This window comes from Chrysochloris asiatica, unplaced genomic scaffold (genome assembly GCF_000296735.1).
Source record: "Chrysochloris asiatica unplaced genomic scaffold, ChrAsi1.0 scaffold00041, whole genome shotgun sequence".
Taxonomy (NCBI): domain Eukaryota; kingdom Metazoa; phylum Chordata; class Mammalia; order Afrosoricida; family Chrysochloridae; genus Chrysochloris; species Chrysochloris asiatica.
The window spans coordinates 17,015,971-17,028,560 of record NW_006408559.1 but is presented as its reverse complement, the minus strand read 5'-3'; the positions used below and the strand labels follow the sequence as shown (position 1 = coordinate 17,028,560).

The 12,590-nt window shown below is 50.5% G+C and overlaps 1 protein-coding gene across 1 annotated transcript in view; it reads left to right on the top strand.

Annotated features, from left to right (window-relative positions):
• Positions 1 to 12,590, top strand: part of TPK1 (thiamin pyrophosphokinase 1) — a 161,293-nt gene that overhangs the window by 80,134 nt on the left and 68,569 nt on the right. The window contains exon 6 of the mRNA XM_006861288.1: positions 6,374 to 6,485. Within this exon, the coding sequence (XP_006861350.1) occupies positions 6,374 to 6,485 (112 nt within the window). The remainder of the gene's footprint in view (positions 1 to 6,373; positions 6,486 to 12,590) is intronic.

Genomic DNA, 12,590 nt, shown 5'->3' with positions numbered 1-12,590 from the left:
GGGGTGAGGCAGGTGAACCCCACTGTGTACCTGTGTTAGTGTGGAAGGGCGGGGTGAGGCAGGGGAACCCCACTGTGTACCTGTGTTAGTGTGGAAGGGTAGGATGAGACAGGTGAACCCCACTGTGTACCTGTGTTAGTGTGGAAGGGGGGTGAGGCAGGGGAACCCCACTGTGTACCTGTGTTAGTGTGGAAGGACGGGGTGAGGCAGGGGAACTGATGAACAGGCATTAGTCAGTGACAGGGACAATTACAAGATGAAAGCAGAGATTCCATTCCAGTGCTGGAGGCATCTGGGGACACTCAGCCCCAGGACCAGACTTTTGCATAGCCCCGAGGACTGCTTTCTGAAGCTGCCTCTAGAAATGAGACCTCAGGTTTTCTAAGCCAACATCCCACATCAAGTCCACGGTGCTCTTCCTGACCGAGCCAAGGAGAGAAGACTGTCAGTCATTTGGAGTCTGGTGTGGCTGGGCGGCCACTCTGTGCTCACAGGGAAGCCGGCTCTGTTGGCACCGTTTCCACGGAACTGGACGCTGTGCGGGTGGCCTTCCCTGTCACATGATGAGGCCGTAAACAGGTCGGTGACACTGTGTGTGTTTATCCCCTGCTCATTTCCATCACGGTCATGTTTCTGGAAGCCATACACTGATTCTAACAAAACTAAAGTAAGATTTTTATCATATTTTTTAAAAAATGAGAAGAGCAGGAAATACCATGCATGGGGGCAGTGGCCAGGGCGGTATCAGAATTGATCTTGATCAAATCAGAGTTCAAGGCTGCTATGGACACATCCTGCCACTTGTGTGAGTGCTGGGAGAAGGGAGGATTTGGGATAGGAATCAGGGGAGCTAGGATTTACTTCCCACAACGCCAGATCCACTCTGAAGGTCAGCCTGGCCGGGACTCTCCTGTCGTCTTCTCAGGGAGCACAGTGCAGAGCTCTGTCTTCATGGCCTCAGTGTGCATCCGAAGCTCATGACTGCTAGGGAGCCTGCGTCTTCCTTCCTTCCCCAAACTGAGACCTTAGTATTGTTTGTTATTGTTAAGTGCTGTCGAGTTGGTTCTGACCCATAGCAACCCTGTATAGGGTTTCCGGGGAGCAACTGGTGATCTTGAACCACCAACCTTGTGGTTCAAAGCAACTTTGCAGTCTAGCGCATTAACCCACAGCACCACACCAAGACTCAGTTGAGAGCTTTGGGAAAGAATAAAATTGCAGGAGGAAAAATCTGTCTAGAGAATTCCAGAAATGGGGAAAATCAACATGCTTTCGGTAGGAACAAAGAAAAATGAAACTTGTCACTCTCCTCCTTTTTAAAAGGGACCTATGCCCTCCCTTAAGCTGGGGTGACGAAGTGTGTGCCTCGTGGGGACTTCAGGAATCAGAAGGGGGTCCGGGCTGACCCTGTAGCCCAGACACTGGCTCTGACCCACAGGGCACATGGCATCCCCCAGAGCAAGTTACCCAAAACAGCCGCAGCCTTCCCATGACCTCACTCCTCTGCGGTGACCTCTAGTCACACTGCTCGGTCCTGAGCACATGGGCCAATGAAGACTGTCCAGCACAGGGACATACGACAGAGCACAAGACAGGCACGCACAAACCCACAGATGTGGGACTGCCCGATGCTCCATCGTCCTCCTTTGCTGAGTCATCTCCTGGTGGCATGTCAGAGCAACCCCATCTGTTATTAGTCACAGGGCATTCTGTCATTGGTCACTTTTGGAGGTAGACAGCCAAGCCTTTCTTCCTCGTCTCTTAGCCCAGATGTTCTGCTGAAGTCTGCCCACCATGGATGATTCTGGAATTTGGAACACCAGTGACGTACTTTTCAACAACACAGCAGTAGGCCACCCTGGTAAAGCCAGATCATCTTTCAGAAGATTTGCTTTGGGTTGCATCTCATAAGCCATTTAAATGGTGCATGCGCTTAGCTCACTTCAGAACTTAAATTATTTCATCCAAGGCTACTAAATAATCCCTAAGACCCAAAGCAGCTGGGAGTTTATTAATTTCACAGCCTGTCATTGACATGCTCCGACTACGGCGTGCTAAACCAAAACGTCACAGTTTCAGATGCTGCAAAATCCTGGCTGTTCCAAAGCAATGCAGTGTAAATTCCATGGGGGATTGATGGGTGGGCAGGTTGTGTGGTCCAGTGAATTGGGGGACCACACACTCAACATTCTTTGCTGTAAAACTACTGGGACCATTTCACCCTCTTGTGATCCCCAAGACCCCCAAGAGAAGTAGACTTGTCTGACCCTCAGGGCAGTCTCGAGAGCGCTTTGGAAAATGTGTTTCTAAAGAACAAATACTACCAAGCGACTGGCTTAAGCAGACTAGAAGTGTGAAATCTGGCTGCTGGCTTGTGGGGGAAGGCCTTCTCTGTGTGGGCTGTGGAGGAGGCACCTTGTCTGTTCTGAGCCTCTGCCCTGGGGCCATCGTCATGCACCATGCAGTCTCTCTTCTTGCCCCTTGTCTGTTTGATCTCGGTCATGTCTCAAAAGGGATTGATCTAAAGCACACCCCAGGCTAGTCCCGCCTGGGTCACATCAAAGACAGTGCATTCCCAAATGGGGTTATAACTGCAGGTATCCCCACTGCCTTCTGGTCAGTGTCCAGTCACAGCGACCCTACAAGACAGAGCAGACTGTCCATAGGACTTCTGAGGGTGTGCAGCTAGTGGATTTAAACCACTAGCCTTGTATTAGCACCTGAGCGCTTAACACACTGCCACACCAGGGCTCTGACCAGTATGGTCTCGTTGTAGTTACGGTCTGACTCATAATAACCCTGTGGAGGATTTCTGAAGAGCAACTGGTGGCTTTGAACTGCCGATCTTACTGTTAGCCGTCCAGGACTTATCCTATAGTGCCACACCTGTACTCCATACCACAGGCTTGTTGTTAATTGCTGTCGAGTTGATTCTGACTCAGCAACCCTGTATAAGGTTTCCAAGGCAGTAAATGTTTACGGGAGCATAAAACGTCATCGTTCTCCCAAGGAGCGCCAGGTGGATTTGAACTTCTGACTCTGTGGTTAGCAGCCCAACTCGTAACCCACTGTGCTACCAGGGCTCCTTTATCAAAGCGAGTAGACTTGTTAACTATTGGGAGGCAGAGCTGTACCTGAAGTGTGTTCTGTCCTTTGGCTGAAGGACAAGGCAGAAGCCAAGTAATGGCCATGTCCTCAGGCAGGCTGTTAGATCACACACACACCCGCATGTTGGATCACACACACACCCGCATGTTGGATCACACACACACACCTGCATGTTAGATCACATGCACACCCTGATGTTAGATCACACACACCCACATGTTGGATCACACACACACCCGCATGTTGGATCACACACACACCCGCATGTTGGATCACACGCACACCCGCATGTTGGATCACACGCACACCCGCATGTTAGATCACATGCGCACCCTCACGCTACCAGCTTACAATCTGGGGAACGAACAAGAATATCCACTGCCGGTTGTTCATTATTGGTAAACGTGATTTCACTCTTTTCTCACCACACAAAGCTAGGTTTGTGTATTTCTAATTCTAAAACCACTTACGTTTGTTTAAAACCCTGTTAGGAACAAGGTAGGGGAAAAAATATTGTCTGTAGGCTAAAACCTAGGAGCTCTGGTAGCATAGTGGTTACGAATCAGGCTGCAAACCTTAAGGTCAGCAGTTGGAAACTACCAGCTGTTCCGCAGGAGAAAGATGAGGCTTTCTGCTCCCATAAAGATTTACAGCCTCGGAAACCCTGTACAGGGTGGCTATGGGTCAGAACCAACTCCACGGCACATAACAACAACAAGGCTAAAACCTATCTCTGATTTCTCAAGTCCACACACTAATTCCCATATTGAAAATTCTGAAGTCTGTTGATTCTTCAAATAGAGAATGCCAGTGCCCATGTGGCAGGGCTGGACTGGAAGCAGGCTGGTGTGTCTGTTAAATCAGTGAATTTAAAACACCCTGTTCTCTCCCTGGAATAATAAACCCACCATGTTTATAAGCAGTTTCCTCTGAGCATTCTTTGTGTTATATGATACAAGCTGAAGGGGCTTCTCAAAGGGACTTAATATCCACAAATGGAAAAATCATTCTTTATTTCCTTCCTCATTTCCTAGCCAGAGATTTTAATGTGCGCCGCAAATAAATGAACTCCACCAAACATTGTAACCTATGGTTTAGCTGGCCACAGTCTACCAGGCCATTCAAGGGTCAACAGCAAGCCCACCGCTGCCATATCAGCCCTGTAGAGGGTCTCCGAGAACATACGTCTTTAGGGGCTTAGCCTCACCCTTCTCCTGCAGAGCGGCTGGTGGGCTCCAGTCACCAACCTTATGTTTAGCAGACCCATAAAGAGGGCAGGGAAGTGTGTGTTGTATGTGGTTGAGCTGACTCCAATGCATGTCAATCCCGTGTGTGTTGACAGAACTCCATGGCAGATCACCGGGCCTTAGTCCCCCTAGGTGGGTTCAAACCACCAACCGTCCAGCCGAGCACTTAACTGCTGTGCTACTAAGGCATATTGGGAATTAAGTGTGACCCGGAAACTCCGAAAACACAGTTAACAGAGGAGCTCTTCTCTGCTAAGCCTCGAAGCAGTCACACTCAGGCACAGTATCGTAGGCAGGAACTTGTCACTGGGGGTGGGGGTTTGCAGTCTGTACAGGTGCACCCTCCTCATGAGGGGATTCAGGAGTCCAGCCTGTTTGCCCGCCGTGAGCCATCTCCCCAGAGCAGTGCTCAGGAAGGGCATGTCCGTCCCGCAGCCCCCTCCCCAGCACCTCTACTTAGCCGTGGAGTTGCTGCTTTTCCAGGAAGTAGGTTCTGTTTGGGGTCTGTGGGTGTTCATTTGTTGGTATGTCTGGCATCCCTGTCTACTGAGAGGATGGTTTTTATAACGGAGGGTAGAAGGCAGAAATGGAGTGGAGGGCTATGTCATGTAAATCTATCTACAGGGGAGAATTTTGTGTGGCTTCTGGCTTAAACAACATTAAAATGAGTTGTTGTTTTGTGGGATTTTTGTGAGTGTGTGAGTGTCGATAAGGCTGTAATGGAATCCGAGAAGCAGCTGCTTGCTCCAGATGTTGGGGGGTACTGTCCTCTGACATTGTGTCTAGCCTCGCCACATTGAAGGACTGAGAAATCTAAAGGTCCTTGAGAATTGTTTAAATAAATTGTTGTTGAATTGATTCCAACTCATAGCAACCTTATGCACAACAGAACGGAACACTGCCCTGTCCTGCGCCAACCTCACAATTACTGCTACGCTGCCACTGTGCCACTCCATCTTGTTGAGGGTCTTCCTCTTTTTCGCTGACCCTCCACTTTACCAATCATGCTGTCCTTCTCCAGGGACTGGTCCCTCCTGACAATATGTCCAAGTATGAGCGACGAAGTCTCACCATCCTGGCTTCCAAGGAGCATTCTGGTTGTCTTCCAACACAGGTTTATTCCTTCTTCTAGCAGTCCATGGGACTTTCACGGTTTAGAGTTGTAGGTTTACAGAAAAGGGGTGTAGAAAGTACAGCGTGCCTGTTACTGTAACGTGAACCTTACAAGACCGATACCTCATGGTTACCTGGCGCCTGCGGCTCCATTGGGTTCACTCTGTGTGGTGCGGTCCTGGGGTTTCATAGACTCAGAACAGGAGCCGTCCACAGCACTCGGTCCACTGCCATGTCCACTCCGGGCAGAGGCCCTCACCGACAGGCCGAGTGCTTGATGAGTGACTGACTGGCAGGCTCCCCGTACCAGTCCCATTCTCTCTACCTGTGCAGACATATTAGTAAGGTGTCTTGACTGTGTCTGTGTGTGTGCTAATTACGTAAGCAGGAGCAGACATGCTGCTTGGTTCATGTCCACACATGCTACCTGCCCTCGCTCCCAAAAGTGGGTGCCCATGGTCCATTCGTAGTCTGTGTTTCTCCTGCTAAGCTTGGTTTGCAAGTCATGAGGGAAGAAGCATCGTGGAGTCCTGTGCTTACAAGTGGAGGTACTTCTCACATGGCGTCTCCACGTGCAGGTAGAGACATTGATGTTCCATAATGCCATGTGTACCATCAAGTCCACGCTGACACCTGGCGACCCCACGGGATTGAGTAGACCTCCCTGATCGTGTCTTCTAGGCTGGGGTCCTCCAAGCCGTTCTCTCTCAGAGCCTCTGGGTGTGTTTGAACTGACAACCTCTAGGTTAGCATCCGAGTGCTGGGCCATTGGTACAGCAGGCTCCTCATGTAAAGTCAGAAGTGTGCAAGTGCCCTGGGGAGTCTGGAGTCAGGATTCCTCCAAAGGTGCCTATGGCATGCCCCTCCCCTCTCCTTCCCCTTCCTGATGGCTTCTTCTCCTACAGGGCAGACACAGACTACACGTGGACACGGGACTGGAAGGGGACTGGTGTGGCCTTATTCCCATTGGAGAACCCTGCAGCCAAGTGACCACGACAGGCCTCAAGTGGAACCTCAGTAAGTACGGCCCCACCCAGAGGGGGCATCTGTGGCTCTGGTTTCTAGGTTCCTCTTGGTGTTTGCAAGGAGTCGAAACTCGGTGCTCAGCGTCGAGCGGAGCTGCCAGACTGCTATCTGGGGCTTCCGTGCCCGTCAGCCAGGATGGGGGTCTCATCGCCGTGTGGCTTGCGGTTTCCTGATGTCCGGCATCTTTTTATGGACAGATTGGTCACTGGCCCATCTCGGAAACTGTAGCAGGTTTCCAAGACAGCCAGTCTTTGTGGGAGCTGACAGCTTCTTTGGTCTCCTGAGGTTTGAACCGCTGACCTTGCACTTTGCAGCCCACCCTTGACCACAGCACCACTGGTGGGCTTTGATTTGACCAGTCTGAGGCGGCAGATCACAAAGCTGCTGCTTCTAGTAAGTTCTAAATATCAATAGTGAGAGAAAACCAGGAACGGACACCACTGGAAACTTTAGCATTCAACTTTCATTTGGCGGGGAAGGGAGACGAAGGGTGGTAACCAGTAAATATTATATCTCTGGAGAGAGAAATGCAAGATATTTTAGAAGATGTTATTCTAAAAGGTTTATGAACATTCTGTTTCTAAGCAACTGTGAAGGTTTCAGGCATATAAAACTAATGACACATAGTCCCCTCTAGGCTTGTATTAAGTATGTATTTTATTAACTCAGCTCAAATTCCATTTTACATTTTTCTTCTCCACGGTCTTTGCTTTCGGAAGTTGTCCTGGGAGCCAGCAATAGTCCCCCACAGGCCCTGCCCTCGCCATGCCCACAGCCCCCATTTGTTGGGGTTGGTGCTGGACATTTAAATAGGAAAATGAGTAACGTGTATTTGTAGGGACATGACCAACGGGCATTTGTGCACAGACCGATTGTCCACTGACCCACATTCCAGAACACAGCTGTGGCTATGGCTCCCTCCCTCGGTGGTGTGAGGTGACGAGCCAGTGTTGATTTAGGAAGTCTGATGACAGAGACCGGCTTACGGAGTGGCGCTAGGACCCCATTCCATTTCCTGCTGCAAGTCTCGTTCCTGCTAACGCACCTGCTGCTGATAGGGACCTAAGCAAACGTGTGCCCTCAGGAGACATCCCGAGTGGCAGAGAACCAGGTAGGCACAGTGGACCCTAGGTAACAACGGCTCGTTGTGTGACTGGCTCCTGCAGCCGCTGCCCACCACCTGTCCTTTCTCTGTCCTCATCTTTGATCACATACGACACGGACCACCCTTCAGGTAGAAGAGGCTTCTGCTATTGAGTGCCTTGGGTGGTTCCAACTCCTAAGGCCCTGGGTGACAAAGCAGAGCTGCCCCACAGGGTCTCCTTGGCATCATCTTCATTTGGAACCAGTGTCTCCACCCTCTCTTGCTACTCCAGTTTTATCTCCTCAGCCATTGTGCTGCCCGATCTCAGTGTGAAACTTGAGCCTTAAGTTCCCACGAACAGCAGCAAACATGTGCATGCCAATATTGACGTCACTGATAGTGGGATTCACGTCCTGACTTGGTAAGGACTGAGTTATGTGGTAGTGGGTTCGTCTGAGCAAAGACGACGGGTCCGTGGCACCTAAGGTTTCCTTCAGTTTGAACACTTGCTGTTGTTCATCACCGTTGAGTGGGCTCCTGCTCATGGAGAATTTATGAATAGAAGAACTGGACATTGTCTGGTCCTGCCCATGTCCAGGGCCATTGGTATGTCCACTGTGTGGCTGGCTCCAGCTCGTGGAGGGTTTCCCTTGTTTTCACGGACCCTCTACTTCACCAAACTTGGCCTCCTTTTCTAAACATCGGTCTTCCTTGAAGACCTAATCCAAGTCCTTGGTTCTAAGGAGTCTGGGTGTTTTTCTTCTAAGACGATGTGTTTGATCTTTGTATTCAGTTTCCATCAACAACACCGAAATTCATATGCATGCATTCTTCTTCTGTCTTCTTCCTTTTTCACTGTCCAGCTAATGGGTACATTCAGTGCTGTAGAGTCAGTTCTGGCTCGTAGCGACCCTGTATAGGGTTTCTGAAGCTTTAAATCTTCGCAGGAGCAGAACACCTCATCTTTCTCCACAGAGCAGCTGACAAGCTCCAACTGCAGACCTTGTGGTTCACAGTCAGTGTTTTGTGGAGCCAGCAAGCTCCTGTCTGTGTGTGGTGTTGTTGTTAAGTACTGTCACGTCAGTTCCAAGGCATGGCTGGTGAGTTCAAACCGCTGACCTTGTTCAGCGCATTTACTCACAGCGCCACATGACTGGGTGCGTCCATGTACAGGACTCTAAGGCTGGGATTGGCTAGTTTTGCCGTCCTGCTAGATTAAAAGGCACCATCTCGAAGTAGAAACAGATGATCCCAGGACCATCAGGAAGCAAGAGCATGAGAGGAGTGTGAGACCCCCACCTAGAAAGGGTGACAACAGGGAGGGTGGCGTGGTGCCAGAACAGCTGTGGGCCCGAGGCCTGTGGACTGAGTGAAGCAGAGTGCCGATGGGCAGAGGCTGGCTTGTATAGAATGTGCCCTTTGGGCCTTCACAGACGGGTAAAGAAGCCTGGTGACACTTGTCCGTGCAGGGCAGAGGCCCAGGGACCACATGTCTGCAGTACAGCAGATAGGAGACGTTCCTAACTGGAGAACGCTGCGTCCTGCGTTGGTCTGGATCCTGAGGTGTACCCTGTTCACTTCCCTAATAACTCCATATTCAGGAGTATTACTGTGAGGTCTGGGTGGTCACTGCAATGGATCATGGGACCCAGATGTGAAGCAGAGTGCTGTGTGTGAGGGACGCTTGGGTAAAGAAGGTTGTAGGGTGAAGCCTGTCTGACCTTCCCGTCATAAGAATTGGCCTTGGGCTGAATTTGAGTGTGATTCTCCTTAATCCTTGCGAAGCCAGGGGAAGTCAGACATGGTACCCGTGTGAGTTTTGTAGTTGGCATCTGGAGCGGGGTTCATTGCAATGGCTCCAGACTCAACGAAACCTGAGGTTTTATAAGAGAAAAAAACAAGGGACATGAGAAGTGAAACTTTTGATTTTTAGATGGTTACTTTGATTTTGTTACCCTGTGATGGACTCCTGGTGTTGGGTTTGTAGGATCAGCATTGGACTTCGAACCCCAAGGTTGGCAGTTCAAACCCACCAGCTGTTCCTCAGAAATCCTATGCAGAGTGGCTAAGAGTTGGAACTGACTCGATGCTGTTTAACAACAATACTGGCTGAAAAGAATGTAAGAGAAAATACAAAGTGGAGGGGGAAGCAGCTTTTGGAGTTGCCTAAGGAAACTATGGTAGCGCAGTGGTTACGAATCGGTCTGTGAACCGTAAGGTCAGCAGTTCGAAACTACCAGCTGCTCCACTGGAGAAAGATGAGACTTTCTGCTCCCATAAAGATTTTTAGCCTTGGAAACCCTGTACAGGGCCGTTATGAGTTGGAACTGACTCGAGGGCACTTAACAACAACAACAAGGAAACTAGACAGGGTCACTGTGAGTCAGAACCGACTCGACGGCACTTAATAACAACAAATGAGTCAGAAGCAGCTCTGTGGCAGTGGGTTGGGTTTGGTTCCCTAACTAGAGCATACATAACCCTTAACTGTTCTCATGTCCCCTGAAACGCTGTCACATGCCCTAGTCACATGTCCTAGACGGGGAGAGGGAGGCGCCTGAGACAGTAATGTGGGAGAAACCTCTGGTCTGAGGAGGGGCGACCACAGCTGCGCCTGGGCCGTGTGAAGGCTTCAGTCACCCAGTTGAGTGCAGAATACGGCAGCCACGAGGTACTCCTATGGTGACAATTATTACTGAGCCCCAAAGAATCCAATTTCCAAGGAAACCAAGACTGGCCCATCCGAAGTGACCATCTCCGATCACATTACGGTGACATTCGAAAATATTGGTTGCCATGGAGCCGGTGAATAAAATATGGTGAACCTTTAATTAAGAAGCTAGCCCAGTCTTATCCATAGGCCCCTGGGTCTCCTAATGGTGGGTAATTGTAAATACCCCAGGAGCGGAGCACACAGGCACATCCTAAAGAGCAAGTTGCAGAAAGTTCACGAATTCCCTTAAATTTGGGGGACAGCGTCCCCCATCCCGTAATGTGGTTTCTATCCTTAATCATGTCTTATTGGATGCCGCATACCTTTGCTTCAAACAAACCCCAGAATCTCTTGCTTCTGAAAATTGTCTTCAAAGAAATGTACAATCTAAAACTGGAAATCCAGTGCAAGGCCTCTCCGGTCCCGTTGTTTTGGAAAAGTGGGTGGTAAGGTTCTCAGAGGATCGGTGGAGCACCCAGAGATCGGAAGGCACTCCTGATGAAATCGCCAGAGAAGGGCTTGCGAGAGGCTGGCATAACTTTGCAGAAAGTTCTCACAGTTAAACTGGCAGATATTGCCCCTGCAGCATGCGGAGGCGGTGCCCAGCAGTGCATGCGTGTGGTTAGAGTGTTTACCAGAATGATGACTCACATGTCTCTCCTCAAATCAGAGATTTCCATCCTCGCTGTAGGAACCATAGACACAGAACCTGGGAAGGAGCCCTGGTGGCTTAGTGGTTACGAGCTGGGCTATTAGCCACAAGGTCAGCAGTTCAAATCTATCAGCTGCTCCATGGTAGAAAGATGAGGCTTTCTGTTCCCGTAAAGACTTACAGCCTCACAGGACAGGGTCGCTGTGAGTCGGAACCAACTCCACAGCACATCATCACCAACCAGCACTCTCAAAAAACACCCCCGCAATTTGGATGGTGTAAAAGGGTGCGGGGAGGAGGCAGGTGTCAAGCTAGCATGTGTAGGATTACACCATTCAGGCCTGATTCCATCTGACTCGGGAAAGGAGGGGATGGGAAACTTGCCCACTGGCTGTCCTGTACTCGCGATGGCTCAGCTGACCCCAGACGGGAGGGAGGAATAGCCTGGCTGCTAGCCAGAGTGCCCACAGGAGATGGGCAGGGCTGGGGGCTTGAGAGCTGGGAGCAGGGGCGCCCCATGACTTGGCTGAGGACTGTGACCCCCAGGCTCTGAAGGTCCCGAGCTGGGTTTCCTCTGTGTGGAAGGACATGAAGGCTGTTCAGCGGGTCTCACAATGCCCTGGACTGCTGTGCATTTGGGATCACAGTGGCCTCGATTTTGCCTCAGCGACTATGAAGAGGACCAAGTTAGGGTTAGGTGTTTTTTAGATTTGGAAAAATAGGAGGGGGCGTCACATAGTTTGTGGAGAATTCCGTTGTCTTTTCATTCCATTTTCACACGGGCTTTTTGAAGGCCCTATACTTGTTCACAGAGTCCTGGTGTGGCGCTGTAGGATAAGCACTGAACTGCTGGCTGCCAGGTTGGCAGTTGACCCCATAAAGGGTCACTATGAGTCGGAACCGATGCCATGATGCTTCACAAGACTTGTTCACAGAGAGTTCAGATATCCGTAGCGTCTATGAAAGTGATTACAGTTGAATGTTCGTTCCCTTGTTTGAAGGCCCTGCTGGCGCAGTGGTGACAGTGCTCAGCTGCTCACCAAAAGGTCGGTGGTTCAAACCCATCAGCTGCTCCTCAGGAGCAAGATGTGGTCATGTGTCTCCATAGAGATTTCAGCCTCAGAAACCCCATGGGGCAGGTCCACTGTGTCCTACAGGTGGCTACAAGTCAGGCTCCACTTCACAGCGACATTGTCCCGTGCTACGTCCGTTTAGGAAGCTGTGAGATGACACGGTTACAGCCGCTCCTTGGAGTATATAAAACTATGAAAACACCCCTGGGTGGTGCCAATAGTGAGTGTTCTCGGTACAGGTCCTCTCAGAGGGACCTCGGGAGAAGGGCCTGGCCACCTCCATCCCCAAATCAGCCGTGGAGGACTCTGGAGCCCATTTCTGCTCTGATGGATGTGGGGCAGCCATGGATCAGAACGGACTCCATGGAAACTGGTTGTACAGACAACCAGTAGACGTTCCAGGTACCACATCCCACATGTTGCAGGCACACGCCACGGTCCATCAGGAGGTGTGTGGGGTGGACGTAGGCATGGGGAGGTGCTACAAATCTTCTGTTCTGTGCTATTGAGTCACTTCCTGTGCAGAGTGACCCTGTGAACTCCTCCCACTGAATCTGTGAACCAAGAGAGGCAG